This window comes from Staurois parvus, unplaced genomic scaffold (assembly GCF_062004578.1).
Source record: "Staurois parvus isolate SC_StPar_1 unplaced genomic scaffold, SC_StPar_1.0 ptg001014l, whole genome shotgun sequence".
In the NCBI taxonomy this organism is placed as follows: Eukaryota; Metazoa; Chordata; class Amphibia; order Anura; family Ranidae; genus Staurois; species Staurois parvus.
The window spans coordinates 1,822,230-1,843,595 of NW_028318810.1; the positions used below are offsets into that span (position 1 = coordinate 1,822,230).

General features: G+C 44.5%; 1 protein-coding gene across 1 annotated transcript in view; it reads right to left on the minus strand.

Moving 5' to 3' along the window:
* Positions 1-21,366, minus strand: part of LOC149441197 (intercellular adhesion molecule 5-like) — a 95,681-nt gene that overhangs the window by 20,314 nt on the left and 54,001 nt on the right. Inside the window, exons 4-5 of the mRNA XM_089657638.1 lie at positions 8,621-8,893; positions 4,330-4,602 (exon numbers count right to left, since the gene is read on the minus strand). Coding sequence (XP_089513764.1) covers positions 4,330-4,602; positions 8,621-8,893 — 546 coding nt within the window. The remainder of the gene's footprint in view (positions 1-4,329; positions 4,603-8,620; positions 8,894-21,366) is intronic.

The window sequence follows — 21,366 nt, forward strand, 5'->3', positions numbered from 1 at the left end:
TTGATGTGATGGTCAGGTGTCCACACACTTTTGCCCATGAAATTGGTGTGATGGTCAGGTGTCCACAAACTTTTGCCCATGAAATTGGTGTGATGGTCAGGTGTCCACAAACTTTTGCCCATGAAATTGGTGTGATGGTCAGGTGTCCACAAACTTTTGGCTATGAAATTGGTGTGATGTTTAATCTATTAAAGTCCAGTTTATGTTGCATAAGTACATACAATATCATACTTTCATTCTATACAGAGCTATGTTTGACTGATTTATATTTTAGAAATGTTTGTGTGTGTGTGTATATATATATATACAGTATATATAGAGAGAGAGAGATGTCATTTTTTAATAACAGTTTTTCTGTTTCCCTGTATCTGCCACATATAATTTTTAGGTTCATAAGTTAAATGGATGGCAGTGAGAGGTCTGTAGCAGGATGCAAGGGGCTAAGCACTGGCAAGGACTGTCTGTAGGACTGGAGCAGACCCAGTGAGGTCTATTTACTAGCCAGGAGGCTTAAAACTGTGATACTGGACTTTTGTTGTTGGACTGTGTATCTTACCCCTGTGGGGGAATCCTTTTGTTTGTGGCATGCTGACCAGTAAACATGGGCAGAAAGTCCTTTAACCTTATGTGGTTTGGGATTGTCTCTCTGTGACATCTCCACTTGACATTGAACCCCAATATACAGTCAGGTCCATAAATATTGGGACATCGACACAATTCTAACATTTTTGGCTCTATACACCACCACAATGGATTTGAAATGAAACCAACAAGATGTGCTTTAACTGCAGACTATCAGCTTTAATTTGAGGGTATTTACATCCAAATCAGGTGAACGGTGTAGGAATTACAACAGTTTGCATATGTGCCTCCTACTTGTTAAGGGACCAAAAGTAATGGGACATTTGGCTTCTCAGCTGTCCCATGGCCAGGTGTGTGTTATTCCCTCATTAACCGCCCTACCCCCCACCACACCGAACATCCCGCACACTATACACTCCCCAACACTCCGATCCTTCAGCCTTACTACCACTGAGGAGGTCACTAAGGTCTTCTCAGAAGCCCGCCTCAACACCTTGACCTGTCCCCACACAACTTCTCTGGTCACCCCCCTCCTCCATCCTACGCTCCCTCACCCACATCTTCAATCTCTCCCTCTCTACTGGCGCATTCCCCTCCCCCCTAAAGTATGCGCACATCACTCCCATACTCAAAAAACCCTCCATGGACCCCACCGACCTGAACAACCTTAGACCCATCTCCCTGCTGCCATTTACTTCCAAGCTCCTTGAGCGCTTAGTCTACAATCGCCTAAGCGCCCACCTCACTGACAGCAACCTCCTTGATCCACTACAGTCTGGCTTCCGTCCCCTACAGTCCACCGAAATCGCCCTACTCAAAATCACTAATGACCTGCTAACCGCCAAAGCTAATGGCCACTACTCAGTTCTCTTACTTCTCGACCTCTCCGCGGCCTTCGACACAGTCGACCACCCCCTCCTCCTTAACAAACTACACTCCCTAAGCATCAGAGACTCCGCTCTCTGCTGGCTCTCCTCCTATCTTTCCCAACGCTCCTTCAGCATTACCTATAATACTACCACCTCCCCCTCTCTGTTGGGGTCCCCCAAGGCTCGGTCCTCGGCCCCCTTCTCTTCTCCATCTACACCTCCTCCCTCGGCAAACTGATACACTCCCACGGCTTCAACTATCACCTCTATGCTGATGACACAAAAATTTACCTCTCCACCCCTCACCCCTTCAGTCTCCGCTCGTATCACCCACCTACTGAACGACATATAAGACTGTATGTCGCTCCATCTCCTTAAATTAAACCTTTCCAAAACCGAGTTCCTGATTTTCCCCCCAGCCCGTGCCCCCCCCCCACCCTCTCCATCATGACCGACAATGCCACCCCACAAGCCAAAGTCCTAGGTGTCACTCTAGACTCAAACCTGTCCTTCCAACCCCATGTCCAATCATTGGCAAACTCATGCAGGCTCCACCTCCACAACATCTCCAAAATACGTTCGTTCCTAACCCCAGACACTACTAAACAACTCGTTCACTCCCTTATTATCTCACGTCTGGACTACTGCAACTCCCTTCTCACCGGCCTACCTCATCGCAGACTATCCCTGCTTCAGTCTATCCTGAACTCTGCGGCCAGACTCATCCACCTTACCAACCGCTCCACTTCTGCCACCCCCCTCTGTCATTCCCTCCACTGGCTCCCGATTGCCCAACACATTAAATTCAAACTACTAACACTGACATACAAAGCCATTCATAATGCTGCCCCAAACTACCTCACCGACCTGATACCCAAATACCACCCTACCCGTAATCTTCGCTCCTCACAAGACCTCCTACTTTCTAGCTCCCTGGTCTCCACCGCCCACGCCCGACTTTAGGACTTCTCCAGGACTTCCCGCATCATCTGGAACTCACTACCCTAATCCATCAGACTGTCACCTACCCTCCTCACCTTTAGGCGCACCCTGAAAACCCATCTCTTCAGGGAAACCTACCCTGCCCTCACCTAACAGCCTATCTCCTCCACTCCTCCTACCACTCCATCCCCCACAGCCACTTCCTCCTGTACCACTATCCCCTCCCTCCTAGATTGTAAGCTTGTAAGAGCAGGGCCCTTGATTCCCTCGTGTTTTGTTTTGTTACTGTATTGTCCCATGTTCTGTCCCCCACTATAATGTACAGCGCTGAGCAAACCTTTTAGCGCTATATAAATACTGTATAATAATAATAATAATTACAATGAGCAGATATAAGGTCCAGAGTTCATTTAAAGTGTGCTATTTGCATTTGGAATCTGTTGCTGTCAACTCTCAAGATGAGATCCAAACAGCTGTCACTATCAGTGAAGCAAGCCATCATTAGGCTGAAAAAACAAAACAAACCCATCAGAGAGATAGCAAAAACATTAGGCGTGGTCAAAACAACTGTTTGGAACATTCTTAAAAAGAAGGATGCACCGGTGAGCTCAGCAACACCAAAAGACCTGGAAGACCACGGAAAACAACTGTGGTGGATGACCGAAGAATTCTTTCCCTGGTGAAGAACTGACTGCTGACAAAAGCAGCAGGATGAATTCTGAAGTGTTTCGGGAATATTATCTGCTCATATTCAGCCAAATGCTTCACAACTCATTGGACGCCGCTTCACAGTGCAGATGGACAATGACCCAAAGCATACTGCAAAAGCAACCAAAGAATTTTTTAAGGGAAAGAAGTGGAATGTTATGCAATGGCCAAGTCAATCACCTGACCTGAATCCGATTGAGCATGCATTTCACTTGCTGAAGACAAAACTGAAGGGAAAATGCCCCAAGAACAAGCAGGAACTGAAGACAGTTGCAGTAGAGGCCTGGCAGAGCATCACCAGGGATGAAACCCAGTGTCTGGTGATGTCTATGCGTTCCAGACTTCAGGCTGTAATTGACTGCAAAGGATTTGCAACCAAGTATTAAAAAGTGAAAGTTTGATTTATGATTATTATTCTGTCCCATTACTTTTGGCCCCTTAACAAGTGGGAGGCACATATGCAAACTGTTGTAATTCCTACACCGTTCACCTGATTTGGATGTAAATACCCTCAAATTAAAGCTGACAGTCTGCAGTTAAAGCACATCTTGTTGGTTTCATTTCAAATCCATTGTGGTGGTGCATAGAGCCAAAAATGTTAGAATTGTGTCGATGTCCCAATATTTATGGACCTGACTGTATATATATATATATATCAGGGGCGGACTGACCATTTGGAAACTCGGGCACTGCCCGAGGGCCCGGGGTCAGTAGGGGGCTCCATGAGATTCCCCTGATACCTTTTTCATAGGCTTTTTTGAGTTTGGGCAAGGACACAGGGGCCCCATGATCCCCTATTGCCCGGGGGCCCCATGAGTTGTCAGTCCGCCCCTGAAATATATATATATATATATATATATATATACCCCTTTTTATCTTTTTTTATAAGTGATTACATAATCTCTGCTCTCAGCTGCATATGGGGCTTAAAGAGATTGGGGTGGAGAAATAGCAGTGTACTGATCTTCCAGGTGAATGGCTGTGCAGGAGGGGTCAGCACAAGTCTAGCCATTGGAGGATAGGCAGGCTGTTCTCTCAGCCCATCCAGAAAACTGACCACACTTGGATGGATGTGCTCTCATGCCTAGCATGGTCCGTATAGGGACTGGCAGGATCACCAGGCATTTCACACAAAGAAAGCATTACAAAAGGAAGGTATACAAATATAACAGACACATATCACAAATATGAAATGTTAGGGTAACTGTTTATGTCACAAGACACTTACAGTGCACAGTGAGGGTCTCTTCTTTTGTACGTAGCACCTTATTATTGTCCCGAATGAATATTTCACAGGTAACAGTAAGACTTGGTTTTCTTTTTGTTATGGTGATGTTTTCAGCCAGGTCCGGGAGTTCCTCCTTCTTCATTTCTGCTCCATCCACGCTTATGGACAGACCGAAGTTATCTCCATTACCCCGAACTAAACCACAGTCAGCGGTCACCGTGTCACCCAGCTTTACAACCTTTCTGGACACTGTGAGGTTCATCTCAGGAGGGTCTGTTTTATATAAAAAAAAATCATAATAAAGTCATTGAAGGTGCTGGTGAGGGCAGGACTGGGAACATGGGAGCTAAGATATTCATTTTGAAGAATTTAACATTTCAAGTCTTGTTTTTTTAATATCTTTGCAAATCCCACACATGATTACATACCATTACACAAAACCATATTGACATTTTGTTTTCTAAAAATCTAAAGGGAATATGAAATATTTTAACTGATATATGTAAAAAAAAGATCAGCTTGATGTAGATAATATTGTCAATGCATCATAATCTATTAAAGGTAAAATAAGGTCATTTATCAAGTTTTTATTAGTGTGTTCCTTGAAGGCTCCATTCACACTTGTGCAACTTGTCATGTGACTTTGGACCCATAAAGTTGCATGACAAGTTGCAGCCAGTTGTTTTCAGTGGTACCTGTTTGTATTCATGTGACTTTAATGCGACTGATGCAACTTGAGTGCTAGAGAGTGTAAAGTTGCATCAAAGTCGCACTCCAAAGTTGCACTGAAGCCACAGAAGTGTGAACGGAGCCTAAGGGTCCAGTGTTGCTTGGGCATGCGATATTTTTGGTGGCACACCAAAATGCACAACAACATGCTGCTGCACATTGCAATGCAATGGACCTCCATCCTAAGGTGTATTGGGATTCTGTTTAAAATGAATTAATGACATCATACCGCGCCATGAAAAAAATAAACCCTAGTAGGAGAAAATAATGGGGCTTTTAAGGTACCATACCATTATGGGTATAAAGATGCATAATGATAAACAATATTGGATAAAATAGAGCATATTTTATTATAACATTAAAATACAGATGCTAATGTAGGCACATACATAACGAGTCAAAAAAATATAAAGAAATAATAGTAGGCAAAGACTCTGGCTCAGGACGTGAAAACGTCGCGGGCAAGAGTCCTAAATCCCTATTGATGCCATCAAAAAAATTGACCATCAGCATCATCATCATTGTCCCAATAGGGGTGTGGTACCTGTAAAACCTTCACACAAAGACAAGTGTTTCAGAAGAGAGGAGTTTCTGCACATATTTTCTGAGAAAAAAAGCCCTGGGTAAAGCAGTGCTGCAGGTTGCAGAGCATGCTCTGTAGACACCACATAATGGTCACATGACCATCCTCATCCCTCATACCATAATAACAAAGCACATGTCTGCCTGTCCTCGGCTGAACCACGCACATAAGAGTGGCTACAGCAAGGCTCTATGGGACCCAGCAAGGCAGGTTTGCCACATTCATTTTGACTTTAAAGAAGCAACATAGCAGAAGCTCCCTGCTTTGAGGCTGTTTATGTCGGATTGAAACTGATAATGGAGGCGATAAACAGTTGCCCTGCCCTGACGTACTTTTTTATTGATCTATTGGTATTCATAAGCAACAGACTTTTTACAACAAAACAGGTAAGAGGACCCAGGAAAACGTGTGAAAAAAGCCAAGAGCTCCACCTGCTGACCAAAAAAAAGAATACATCATATTGTTGTGTAATATTTTTTAGTAACCTATACAATACATAAAACATGTTTGTGTTTTTAGTTTCAACACCTCACAAAATGACACCATGATTTGTGTAATTGGGGGGGGAGTAGACTAGACAGGTAGATTGCACTGCACTTTACTCTCTTTCTCCTTCTGTACCTGTACAGTTCTATAGGCACACATGAGGGGCTGGAAGGTAGGGTACCATGGTGGAGGTGGAGAATGATTGTAGATGACCTTTATCATAATGTAAAAAACGACCTTTGCAGTGCCCCCCTTGCACTGTAAGGGTTAAGTGATTGTTTTGTCTATTGTGATTGGACTAATCATTAATACTTACCTTTATCCTTTGTTGCCGCAGTAGCTTTTCTGCTTCTCCTGGTGTTGGCAGGCCTACACATACAATGTAGGACCGCTGGTCCTGTATTGTATACAATGACGCTCAAAAGCCTGTGACCAGAGGAGCTGCAAAGTGAAGCAGCTACGGGGGAGTGGTCTCACACATAGAGGAAAAGTCTACAAATCACCATAATAAGTCAAGCTTATTCCTCTAAACTAAACGAGGATTTAAAGTGGCATTAAACCCAAAAGCAAACATTTAGGATATTGCAGCTTACCAATTTTTTGATGTGGTGGCTGCATTAGTTTGTTTTTTAGACTTCCTTTCCATATTTTCACCTAGTGATCTGGCCATTAATTCTGTTGTGTTTCAACAGAACAAGCTGTCCTGTAGATGTAGCAGTTACAATGGTTGAGACAAGCCATTTACTACTGACAGGGGTGCCTACAATGGTCATCTTTCATTTATGTAAAATCTTTATCCCCAAAAAAAAACAGTTACTGTAACTGTTAAAAATGTGTGAACTGGCTTTAATTTGTTAGTGCATCTAACATTCTCTTCCTCCCAGACTGGCAATGCTGTTGTCCAAATGTACCCCCTGTGCTCCTTCATCCAGAGTGGAGGCACTCTAGTTCAGGAAGTGCCTGATCACCAGGTGAAAACAAAGAGAAAAAACCCTAAAAAAAGAAAACTAACGCTGCCACCACATATAAACATACAGTGCAGTGGTTACCCTTGGAACTGTTTCCTCATTGGTAAGCTGCAATATACTGTATTACATTACATCCTTAAAAAAAGGTATGCTTCCCTGCTCTGTGTAATGGTATTGCACAAGGTGGGCATTTACCTCCTTTTTGGATGCCCTCTGCTGGTGCTGTCCATCCTTCTTCCTCTGAGGGCCCCCTCAGCAAGCTGCTTACTATGGGGGTCCTGATCTGAGTTGAGTGCATCCATAGACACACACAGCGCTGGTAATCCCCGCCCCCACTCTCTACTCACAGGAGTTTGACTGATAGCAGAGCCTATAGCTCTTGGTGCTCTCAGTTTCAGCTGTGAGACCAGGAATAGAAGAGAGCTGGGCTGCAGCTGGGACAGCGCTGGACAGGAGACAGAAGCCAGGTAAGTGTTTAGAGACAGGGGGGAGAGAAAAGGTAGTGTGGCATTTTTTCACCTTAGTGCATACAATGCATTATGGCAAAAAACCATTTTGACTTTACATCCACTTTAATACCGCTTTATTGCTTGCAGTACTGTGGGGTGCAGTGTGGTGAGGGAGGGTCATTTCTTCCACTGCCCACAATCGGGCTTTAAAGAGTAACTCCACTTTTGCTGAAAAGAAAACACTCCCCTCTAGGTGATCTATGTACATTGCAGGGATCTTAACAAACTTTGTTGCAGATTCCTACCTGCTGGTATTCTGAAATAGCTGTTTGTTTGTCTGTGTCCATGTGAAGAGTGAATCTGCATGGGAATGATTTCATCATTATCAATCAGCTGCTGTGCCTGCAGGGCTCCAATGAGGAAAGTGGCAGGGTCTGCATCCCTTTAGATGTGATTTCCCTTTGAAAGTATCTCACCAAAAATTACATTTTTGCTGCAGGGGATGCTCATAATTGAATTTGTATCTTAGTGCAGACCAGGGGTGGACTGACCATTTGGAAACTCGGGCTCTGCCCGAGGGCCCGGGGTCAGTAGGGGGTCCCATGAGATGCCCTTGGTACCTTCTTCATAGGCTTTTTTGAGTTGGGCAAGGACACGGGGGCCCCATGATCCCCTATTGCCCGGGGGCCCCATGAGTTGTCAGTCCGCCCCTGGTGCAGACTTCTGGGAAATTCAGTAAGCCAATCACACAAGCAGGAAATGACATATTCAGCGGATGTTCGGTACACCATCTGTGTACAGAACACCTCCAGGTAGCCACATTGCATTGCATTTTACAGAAAATGACAGAAGGAAAAGTAAAGGTCATTTTTAATAACATTCAATTACAAAATGCAGTACGGTATTTTTTTTTTTTTTGCTCATTTTTCTCCCATGAAAGTGGAGTTACCTTTTAAGTAACTAAAAAAAAAAACGAAAAAGAGTGCTTTTTTTCTTTTTAAACAAAAATGGAAAAGGATGACACTGTGTATACTATAAAGATGGGGTGTGTACTATAGTGAGGAACGTGTACTTACCATAGATATATATTCTCATATTGCTGTGCTTGGACACAGTGAACACCTTAGATACACAGAGCAAAGTATGCTGAGCTGCAGGTAGGTCATTGGTATTCAGATCAAATGAAGCAAACACATTCCCAGTGGCACTGGTGTTGGGAAAACCATCAATGGACAACATTGTAATGAAATTTCCTGGAGGGAACGCTTTGTGGACGTCACAGCTGATATCAGTCACCGTCCCTTTTTCCACCCAATCGTCGGCTGTAATGTGGGGATCCTCAGGCAGAGCTGTCATCAGAAGTAACAGAGAAATAAACGACTGATTCTTGTAACATAAATGGGCTTATTCAATAATGTAATGGAAGCAAGGCTTTTTTCTCAGAGAAATAGTGCAAGAACTCCCCCCTTCTGAGTCACTTCTCCACCCCCTACCCACCTCCGAGCACCATTCCTTGGTTCCACCCCTACCCACCTTCGAGAATTGTCCCTTGGTTCCACCCCTACCCACCTCCGAGCACTGTCCCTTGTCTCCACCCCCTACCCATCTTTGAACACCGTCCCTTGGTTCCACCCCCTACCCAACTCCGAGCACCATCCCTTGTCTCCACCCCTACCCACCTTCGAGGACTGTCCCTTGGTTCCACCCCTACCCACCTTTGAACACCGTCCCTTGGTTCCACCCCCTACCCAACTCCGAGCACCGTCCCTTGGTTCCACCTCCTACCCACCTCCAAGCACCGTCCCTTGTCTCCACCCCCCTACCCATCATTGAGCAACGTGCCTTGGTTCCACCCCCTACCCACATCCGAGAACCGTCCCTTGTCTCCACCCCCCTACCCACCTCCGAGCACTGTTCCTTGGTTCCTCCCCCTACCCACCTCCCAATACCGCCTCTTTTAAAGAATACAGAGCCAAGTATCATTTTGTGGTGAAAAGTAATTTGTATAGAATTGGTTAATCATAACACAAAATGCAGTAAAATAGATCCCCTGCAGGCAGCAGCAATAGACCCTCCCTAGCATATTCCCCCAACAACAATAGTTTCCACCCCCCAGCAACAATAGACCCCCCAGGAGCAACATCAGATTTCCCAACAGCCAGCATCAACCGACTCCACCAGCCAGCAACAGTAGACCCCTAGCTCAACAGTAGATCCCTTCCAGCAACAATTGACCCCCAGCAACAATAGATATCCCCAGCAACAACAGACAGCTACACAAAATAGATGTCTTCCAGCAACAACAGACCCCAGCAGCCAGCACCAATAAACCACCTCCCCTCAACAGGAAATCCTTTCCAGAAACAATTGACCTCCTCAGCAACATAAGCCTCCCCAGCAATAATAGACTTCTGCAGCAACAATAGACGATCATACAAAAAATAGATCCCCTCCAGCAACAATAGACCCACAGCAGCCAGCAACAATAGACCTCCTCCCCTCAACAGTAAATCAACAGTTATATTACTCTAGTCACAGTGTTTTATTAAAAAAAAATCCTATAAAAATGTGATACAATTTTGAAAAAAGCTACATAAATACTGTGTATATATGTATATGTGTGTGTGTATATATACTGTGTGTATATATATATATATATATATATATATATATATACATTTTTGCATGGTCACCAGTCACCATCACACCAGTTATATGATGAGGCTGTACTGCATGGTGACAATATATGAAAAAAATTGGGAATTTTTTTTTTTTATTTCTTCATTTTCCAAAAAATTATGGACAAAATTAAAACTTCAAAAAACTCGCCATGCCTCTTACTAAATACTGCAGACTGTCTACTTTCCAAAAAGGGGTAATTTGGGGGATATCTGTACTGTCCTGACACTTTTGGACCTTAAGAAGTGAGATCAGTGCCGTCAATACATCAGGATTGATCGATTTTCAGATATTTACCTTAGTTTGTGGACTCTATAACTTGCCTACAGACTAAATAATTTACACTAATTTGGGTTAATTTCACCAAAGAAATATAGCAGAATACATCTCGGCCTACATTTATGAGAAAGAATAATTTATTTGCTAAATTTTATAACAGAAACGTAGAAAAACTTATTTATTCAAAATTTTGGGTTTTTTTTTGTTTGTTTAGCAAAAAATAAAAAACCCAGTGGCGATTAAATACCAACAAAAGAAAGCTCTATTTGTGTGAAAAAAAAATCAAAATTTAGTTTGGGTACAGTGTTGCATTACCGTGTAATTGTCATTCAAACTGTGAGAATGCCGAAAGCTGAAAATTGGCCTGGGCAGGAAGGGGGTAAAAGTGCCCGGTATGGAAGCGGTTAAGCTTGGAACAAGTGGAGAAATATAACATAAAAAAAGTCCTGTTATAAATTATAAACTGTAGATCAAAGTTTGGTGGATCTGTGATTAAACAAACTCAAGCTGCCTTTAGGTAGTATGAATGGGGCACCCCATTGGAGGTACAGACAGATATGTTCAGAGCCTCTAATGACTTTTCATACGCTATTTCTGTACTATGCGCCATAACAGAGGAGATTATCCTTTGTATGGATGGCATGCTTATTGCTTATTTCGGGTTCGGTTTAGTACGATTAAAATCTGGAAGGAGCCGGGTGGAAAATTACATAGTTACATTGTGTAGTTGGTATGGTTGAATATAGACATTGGTCCATTCAGTTCAACCTGAGTGTGTGTGTGTGTGTGTGTTTGTCTACTGTTTTCCATATCCCTATACATTGTGTTTGCTAAGAATGGCCCTTTTTTTGAAAATTTGCACCACATTTGCTTTTCGACAACCTGCTGGTACATTCCACTCAGTATGCTTACCTTAAAAATTAAGAACAATGGTCTGGCTATAACATGGCTAAATTCTTTGAGGACTCTTGGGTGTAATGCAGGCCATAGATGGGTCGAAAATCGGCCGATTTTTCGTCCGAAAATAAAATCGGCCGATTTTCGGATTGTTAGTGGGCTAATTGTTCGGCCGTTTTTCAGTATTTTGGCAGATTTTTTTTATCGGTAAAGTTGGAAAAAAATCGTCTGATTTTGCCGATCGGCCGATTTTCGCGGCAATTATGGGCAAATCGGCCAATCTTTTTACCGATAAAAAAATCTGCGCGTGAGCAGTGACCTGCAAGAGGAAGACAAAAAGAAGAAGAAAAAGAAGAAGAGAATGAAGAAGAAGCAGAAGAGGAAGAGGAAGAAGAAGAGGATGAAGAAGAAGAAGAGGAAGAAGAGGAAGAAGAAGTAGAAGAGGATGAAGAAGAAGAAGAGGATGAAGAAGAAGAAGAAGAGGATGAAGAAGAAGAAGAAGAAGAGGATGAAGAAGAGGATGAAGAAGAAGAGGAAGATGAAGAAGAGGAAGAAGAGGATGAAGAAGATGAAGAAGAGGATGAAGAAGAGGATGAAGAAGAAGAAGAGGAAGAAGAAGAAGAGGAAGAAGAAGAAGAGGATGAAGAAGAAGAAGAGGATGAAGAAGAAGAAGAGGATGAAGAAGAAGAGGATGAAGAAGATGAAGAAGAAGAAGAGGATGAAGAAGATGAGGAAGAAGAAGAAGTGGATGAATTCCAGTCCTGCAAAAAGTTTCCCTGCAGAGAGCTCCGCTATTTCTTTGACAGTTCCTTGACATTTACAGCGGTTGCAACAATGTATCTATTTGTTTCCGAATAAAAACATCTGTATCCTAAATGGATACAAATAGATACATTGTTGCAACCGCTATAAATGTCAAAGAACTGTCAAAGAAATAGCGGAGCTCTCTGCAGGGACACTTTTTGCCGGCTGTAGACGGGATGAAAATCGGCCGATTTTTTTTACCGTTAGTGGTAACATCGGCCACTTGAATGACCGATTTTCGTTTTTTTAAAGAAAAATCGGCCGGTTTTCTCCCCATCTATGGCCTGCATAAGCGGTTCTGATATTTTATTCAGATTAAGTTTTTCAACACATTTTAATACAGGTCTCTCTCAGCCACAGAAGTACATTCAATATAATGTTATTAACCTTACTGTCTTGTTTATTATACCCGTCCTTTTTCTCCATATAAACTGAGGAGAAGAATGTATTTAATATAGTTGACTTTTCCTTGCCACTAGTGACCAACTTCCCCTGATCATCTTTTATGGGGCCAATAAGTTCCAAATTCTTTTTACTATTAATACAGTTGAAAAAAACGTTTGGGTTTTTTCTTTAACTCCTTCAAAGTGTGTCTCTTGTAATCTATTTTAGCTGCCCTAATCACACTCTTACATTTTTTTATTGTATTCATTGTTGTTTTGGAATGCAGATGATGACCCTTCAGCCTTATATTTTTTGAAAGACAGTTTTTATTTAATTTATATGCCTTTTTGCATTAACATTTAGCAACCCAGGTTTAATTTTAGTTCTTTTATATTTGTTGCCCATTGGAATACACAGACAAATGCCATTGTTTATTATGTATTTAAAGCACTCCCACTTATCTCCAGTGTGCTTTGTTTCCAGAATTTGGTTCCATTTAGTATCATGTAGTATGGAGCGCAGCTTAGTAGAGTTGGCTCTTTTGAGGGGTTGATTTACTAAAACTGGGCAGTGCAAAATCTGGTGCAGCTCTGCTTAGAAACTAATCAGCTTACCGCCCCTTTTAGAGAATACAGAGCCAAGTATCATTTTGTGGTGAAAAGTAATTTGTATAGAATTGGTTAATGATAACAGAAAATGCAGTGAAATAGATCCCCTGCACCCAGCAGCAATAGACCCTCCCTAGCATATTCCCCTAACAACAATAGATTACACCCCCCAGCAACAATAGACCCCCCAGCAGCAACATCAGCTCTGCGTAGAAACTAATCAGCTTACATTTTTTTTTGTCAAAACTTAATTGAAGCTGAAGTTGATTCTGATTCTCTACCATGCATAGCTGCAACAGATTTATCACTCTAGAGTTTTAGTAAATCAACCCCTTAGTGTTCTTATTCTTCCCCCATGTCTCCCTTTTCTATAATTTACGGCAAACATAATTACTCTGCGATCACTGTTTTCTAAGCTATCCCTTGCTTCCACATCTTCAATCATCTCTGTGGCATTTTTAATTAGTAGGTCTAGCAGAACATTATTTCTAGTTGGGGCTTTCACCATTTGATTCATGAAATTGATCTGAATCACGTTCAAGAATTCATGAGCCTAAGTTGAGTGTGCATTTCAATCAATATCAGGATAACTGAAGCCCCACATGATTAAAACATTGCCCTGTTTTCCTGCCACCCACCATCTCTAATTGTGAAAGTAGATGTATCTCCTCCTCATCCGTAAGGTTAGGGGCCTATAGCATAACTCCACAATTACGTAACCATTTGGTTCATCCCTCTGAAGCTCCAGCCACAAGGACTTCACCTCATCACTAGCCCTGTTATCAACATCATTCTTCCTGATCATTATCAAATCACTCTTAAAATACAGGCACACCCCTCCCCCTTTCTGCCTACCCTGTTATTCCTATACAGAGCGTACCCCTGGACAGTTGCAAACAAATCATTTGAGCTGCAAAAACAGGTTTCTTGACAAAGTCAAAATCCTCCTCATGTATCAGGATTTCTAGTTCTTCCATTTTATTAACCAGACTTCTAGCATTTGTGTACATGCCTTTTAATTTTGTTCCAGTGCACATTATTTTATCCTTGCTTGCTCTTAGGTTACAGTAAGATTCATTGAGCCTATGAGTAATGGTCCTGGACAATAATTGTTCTATTATCTGGATTGAGGCCCTCTTACCCTGACGTTGCCCATATCCACACACTCTGACCCCTGTTCTCTGCATACCATACCTTTCATTGCTCCCCCCCACATCCTAGTTTAGAAGTTCCTCCAACTTCATGGCCATCTTCTTCCCAACAGAGCATCACCCTTCCCCATTTAGGTGCAGTCCATCACTGCTAAAGAGCTAGTAAAGTCAACCCACATCTCCATGAACCCAAAGCCCCTTTTCTTACACCAGTTCCTCAGCCTCTTGTTTACCTCTCTAAGCTCCTGCTGCCTTTCTGGTATGGCTCCAGTTACAGGTAGTATTTTTGAGAATACTAACTTGGAGGTCCTTTCCTTTAACATAGCAGCTAAGTCCTGAAATTATTTTTGAAGACACTCCTTCAGTCCCACCCTACAATCTGTCCATTCGATTGACTGAGCTCCCAATAAACAAAATTCTGTTCGGCAATCACAGTGTTTTTGACAGATTGCCCTATCTGTTCTTCTCTTAACTGAGTCCCCTACCACCATTATCTCTCTATCCTTGTCTGTAACCCCCATCCTTACTGGAGTGTGGGAAGGTGCAGCATGGTATGGCAAGCAATACACACACAGAGTCCAAGCTAGGATGAAGCAATATATTGTATAAAAGATCAGCACAGTACAAACAAGCCCAGCAGGAAGGCACGCCCATACTGTAACAGCAGTAAAATAGGGATCTGAAGACTTGAAGATGCCAAAACCATCTGAGGCGTAGCCAGTAAACACCCAAAAGGAAGGCTTCCTGGGAGGAGATAGCGTAGTCCCTACACTTTCCCTACTCCTCTAGTACCTCTACCTTCCACTAAGCACTGCCCCTGATAGACGGGGAATCTATCCCTACACTAACCACTTGCACAATGCACACCAATTTAGGGAGCCAGGGCTCTGCCCTCACCCAAGATGACCTCCAAAGTCACATGGGGCAGCAGCATCCAATTGGATAGCTGCCACCTACAGTGGAGACTACAGACTGCACTTGCCTACAGGAGCAGTAATTCCCCTGGCAACTTGGGGAGGCAGTCTGCTCCAGCACTGCCACTCCTGAGCTGATACCAACAACATCAAGCAACCAAGCATATTATTGGGATTTGTCCACTCAGGACGAGCCTCCCTAACATTCTTCCCTCTATCCCACCTTTTAACTGTAACCCAGCTACCTATCTCTGGCGCTTCCAACTCCATATCACCACCCTCCTCTATACTGCCCACAGCCAGCACCTGAGTGGTAGGGTCCGCACTCTTATCCAAGTTGCATATTCTTTGCAGTGTTGCCAGCTGATTGTTAAGATCCTGAATATGGGTTTCCAAACAAACAATTTGAACACACCTCGAAAGTATAAACGAAGCAAGCTGTGCACCACGTTGCATCACCATTCATGTAGAACATGTTACCCATGTCACCCAAAGCTTTTTTTTTTTTTTTAATTTATTTTTGATTATACATTTTATTCTATTCCATTCTGAGCACTATGTGTTCACCCTAAACTGTCTGAGACAGTAAAAGTAACTCCTTTGTACTCACAATGCCCACTTGGTACTCGGTGTTCCTCAATATTCACAGCACCCCTCAGTACTCACAGCACTCCTCAATACACACAGTGCCCTGAGTACTTCTGTGCTCCTCAGTACAGTACCCCAACTCTGTACTTGACCCCAGTACTCCGTTACTCTGTACTGTATCGGCCGAGCATTGGGGTTTATTTACTAAAACTGGAGAGTGCAAGATATGGTGCAACTCTGCACAGAAACCAATCAGCTTCCAGGTTTTATTGCCAAAGCCTAATTGAACAAGCTGAAGTTAGAAGTTGATTGGCTACCATGCACAGCTGCACTAGATTCACGAATGGACTTATTGCACAGGTGGCAACTAGAGATGAGCGAATCGAAGTAGGCGAAGTGGAATTCGAGTCGAATATTGGAAAATTTTCCGAAAAATAGCCTACTTCGGACGCGCGAATCGAAATTTTTCCTAAAATGGCGGCGGACATGTGCGGCGACGGAGCGGGGATGTCTGGGAAGGCGCGCAGACAAGGCGCGCTGACCCATAATGCATTCCTTAATGACATGTGATCGCATCAGCCAATCAGCAGCCAGGCAGCCAGCACTGTGTAATGGTCGAGCTATAAATAGCGGCCATTTTAGAATTCTTCATTTGCCTCCAGTCATTCAAGAGAGGCAGACCGCTCTGTATTAGGGACAGAGTTAGGGCCACAGAAACGTTACTTGGGGACAGAGAAACGTTACTTAGGGACAGAGAAGCATTACTCAGGGACACAGAATTGTTATGAGGGCCAAAGAAACGCTAGTTAGGGCCACAGAATTGTTACTCAGGGACAGACAGAATTGTTACTGAGTGCCAGAGAATTGTTACTTAAGGCCACAGAAACGTTAGTTAGGGCCACAGAATTGTTACTCAGGGACAGACACAGAATTGTTACTTAGGGCCAAAGAAACGCTAGTTAGGGCCACAGAATTGTTACTCAGGGACAGACAGAATTGTTACTGAGTGCCAGAGAATTGTTACTTAGGGCCACAGAAACGTTAGTTAGGGCCACAGAATTGTTACTCAGGGACAGACACAGAATTGTTACTGAGGGCCACAGAACTGTTACTGAGGGCCACAGAAACGTTAGTTAGGGCCAGAGAATTGTTACTCAGGGACAGACACAGAATTGTTACTGAGGGCCACAGAACTGTTACTTAGGGCCACAGAAACGTTAGTTAGGGCCACAGAATTGTTACTCAGGGACAGACACAGAATTGTTACTGAGGGCCACAGAATTGTTACTTAGGGCCACAGAATTGTTACTCAGGGACAGACAGAATTGTTACTGAGTGCCAGAGAATTGTTACTTAGGGCCACAGAAACGTTAGTTAGGGCCACAGAATTGTTACTCAGGGACAGACAGAATTGTTACTGAGTGCCAGAGAATTGTTACTTAGGGCCACAGAAACGTTAGTTAGGGCCACAGAATTGTTACTCAGGGACAGACACAGAATTGTTACTGAGGGCCACAGAATTGTTACTTAGGGCCACAGAAACGTTACTCAGGGACACAGAATTGTTACTGAGGGCCACAGAACTGTTACTTAGGGCCACAGAAACGTTAGTTAGGGCCACAGAATTGTTACTCAGGGACAGACACAGAATTGTTACTGAGGGCCACAGAATTGTTACTTAGGGCCACAGAAACGTTACTCAGGGACACAGAATTGTTACTGAGGGCCACAGAACCGTTACTTAGGGCCACAGAATTGTTACTCAGGGAGATACACAGAATTGTTACTCAGGGACACAGAATTGTTACTGAGGGCCACAGAACCGTTACTTAGGGCCACAGAAACGTTACTCAGGGACACAGAATTGTTACTGAGGGCCACATAACCGTTACTTAGGGCCACATAATTGTTACTCAGGGACAGACACAGAATTGTTACTGAGGGACACAGAATTGTTACTGAGGGCCACAACCGTTACTTAGGGCCACAGAATTGTTACTCAGGGACACAGAATTGTTACTGAGGGCCACAGAACCGTTACTTAGGGCCACAGAATTGTTACTCAGGGACACAGAATTGTTACTGAGGGCCACAGAACCGTTACTTAGGGCCACAGAATTGTTACTCAGGGACAGACACAGAATTGTTACTGAGGGACACAGAATTGTTACTGAGGGCCACAGAAACCTTAATCAGGGACACAGAATTGTTACTGAGGGCCACAGAACCGTTACTTAGGGCCACATAAAAGTTAATCAGGGACACAGAATTGTTACTGAGGGCCACAGAACCGTTACTTAGGGCCACAGAATTGTTACTCAGGGACAGACACAGAATTGTTACTGAGGGACACAGAATTGTTACTGAGGGCCACAGAACCGTTACTTAGGGCCACAGAAACGTTAATCAGGGACACAGAATTGTTACTGAGGGCCACAGAACCGTTACTTAGGGCCACATAAACGTTAATCAGGGACACAGAATTGTTACTGAGGGCCACAGAACCGTTACTTAGGGCCACAGAATTGTTACTCACGGACAGACACAGAATTGTTTCTTGAGGGACACAGAATTGTTACTGAGGGCCACAGAACCGTTACTTAGGGCCACAGAAACGTTAATCAGGGACACAGAATTGTTACTGAGGGCCACAGAACCGTTACTTAGGGCCACGTAAACGTTAATCAGGGACAGACACAGAATTGTTACTGAGGGACACAGAATTGTTACTGAGGGACACAGAATTGTTACTGAGGGCCACAGAACCGTTACTTAGGGCCACAGAATTGTTACTTAGGGACACAGAATTGTTACTGAGGGCCACAGAACCGTTACGTAGGGCCACAGAATTGTTACTTAGGGACACAGAATTGTTACTGAGGGCCACAGAACCGTTACTTAGGGCCACAGATTTGTTACTTAGGGACACAGAATTGTTACTGAGGGCCACAGAACTGTTACTTAGGGCCACAGAATTGTTACTCGGACAGACACAGAATTGTAACTCAGGGACACAGAATTGTTACTGAGGGCCACAGAACCGTTACTTAGGGCCACAGAATTGTTACTCAGGGACACAGAATTGTTACTGAGGGCCACAGAACTGTTACTTAGGGCCACAGAATTGTTACTCAGGGACACTGAATTGTTACTGAGGGCCACAGAACTGTTACTTAGGGCCACAGAATTGTTACTCGGACAGACACAGAATTGTTACTCAGGGACACAGAATTGTTACTGAGGGCCACAGAACCGTTACTTAGGGCCACAGAATTGTTACTCAGGGACACAGAATTGTTACTGAGGGCCACAGAACTGTTACTTAGGGCCACAGAATTGTTACTCAGGGACACAGAATTGTTACTGAGGACCACAGAACTGTTACTTAGGGCCACAGAAAAGTTACTCAGGGACACAGAATTGTTACTAAGGGCCACAGAACTGTTACTTAGGGCCACAGAATTGTTACTCGGACAGACACAGAATTGTTACTCAGGGACACAGAATTGTTACTGAGGGCCACAGAACCGTTACTTAGGGCCACATAAACGTTAATCAGGGACACAGAATTGTTACTGAGGGCCACAGAACCGTTACTTAGGGCCACATAATTGTTACTCAGGGACAGACACAGAATTGTTACTGAGGGACACAGAATTGTTACTGAGGGCCACAGAACCGTTACTTAGGGCCACAGAATTGTTACTCAGGGACAGACACAGAATTGTTACTCAGGGACACAGAATTGTTACTCAGGGACACAGAATCGTTGAATTAAAGAGTATGTCAGACAACATGCAGAGGAGTGGTAGAGGAGGCAATGTTTTAGGAGCGAGCAGACGTGGCAGCAGAGGAAGGGGTCGAGGCAGCACTATTCGCAGCCAGAGGCCAGTGCTCCCGGTGTCATCCAGCGGTCGTGTCTCCACCGACAACCCTGCCGTCGTCGATTGGTTGGCTCGGTCGTCTTCCTCTTCCCAGGTCACCTCTGACACCTACAGCCAACGGTCGGTGGGTACGTCAGACACAACCGTTAGTTGGCATGGCCCGGGAGCAAGCCCACTGAAATCACGTGTCCTCTACCTGCCCCTGTCCTTTGGTGTTCCCTCACCAAGCGAAGTATCGCATGCTGTGGGCTCAGCCCCACTGTACAGTGAGGAAGAGCTAACAGAGGGCGGTCAGGAACGGGGGGAGACATCCGCCTTTTCAGCAGCCAGGCGAAGAAGTAGTGGCGAGGAGAGTGGCTCGGTAGCCGGTCTAGAGACAGGTCTGTCTCCTGACCCAGACGCAGCCGAGGGGGCTAGTAGTGAGGCGGAGACCCTACTTGATGATGAGGAGGTTGATTGCACTTGGCAGGCTCGTCGTCATCAGGCAATTTCTTCCGCATCATCAGGAGAAGAGGGTGGCAGCTTGGCAGCGAGCGAAACAGTCGGTGGGTTGCCCAGGAGACAGCAGCAGGGTCGCAGCAGTGTCAGTGGAGCCAAACGGCCACGGAGTAGAGCACCAGCTCCACTGCAGCCTACCACCACGGCCAGTAGTGGTGCCGGTGTGCACGGAGGAAGCAGCAGTCAGCCAGTAAGGAGTATCGGGGGCAAAGTTTCCTACTCGGTGGTGTGGCAATTTTTTGTCAAGCCGCCCGAGGAAGTAAACGTAGCCGTATGTCGACTATGTGGCCAGAAAGTCAAGCGTGGCCAGGGGGCCCATGTTGGGACTACAGCGTTGCGGCAGCATATGCAGCGTCGCCATTTGGTGGCCTGGGAAAACCGTGATAAAGATACGGTGGTTCTGCCCGCCCCAGCCCCCGCTCCATCACCCGCTCCGTTACTTGCTCCGTCACCTGACGTCAATCGCCCTCCATCAGCCAGTCAAGGCTCCAACACCTCTGCTGAGGGGAGTTGTCGCTCGTTGGCATCTTCCGCTCGTTCAGATGCTCCTTCTCCTGCTACTCCTCTTCACGGATTCCGTCAGCAGTCTTTCTTGGAATCCGTTTCCAAGAGACAACAGTTTGCGAGCCGAATCCGAAAAATAGCCTACTTCGGACGCGCGAATCGAAATTTTTCCTAAAATGGCGGCGGACATGTGCGGCGACGGAGCGGGGATGTCTGGGAAGGCGCGCAGACAAGGCGCGCTGACCCATAATGCATTCCTTAATGACATGTGATCGCATCAGCCAATCAGCAGCCAGGCAGCCAGCACTGTGTAATGGTCGAGCTATAAATAGCGGCCATTTTAGAATTCTTCATTTGCCTCCAGTCATTCAAGAGAGGCAGACCGCTCTGTATTAGGGACAGAGTTAGGGCCACAGAAACGTTACTTGGGGACAGAGAAACGTTACTTAGGGACAGAGAAGCATTACTCAGGGACACAGAATTGTTATGAGGGCCAAAGAAACGCTAGTTAGGGCCACAGAATTGTTACTCAGGGACAGACAGAATTGTTACTGAGTGCCAGAGAATTGTTACTTAAGGCCACAGAAACGTTAGTTAGGGCCACAGAATTGTTACTCAGGGACAGACACAGA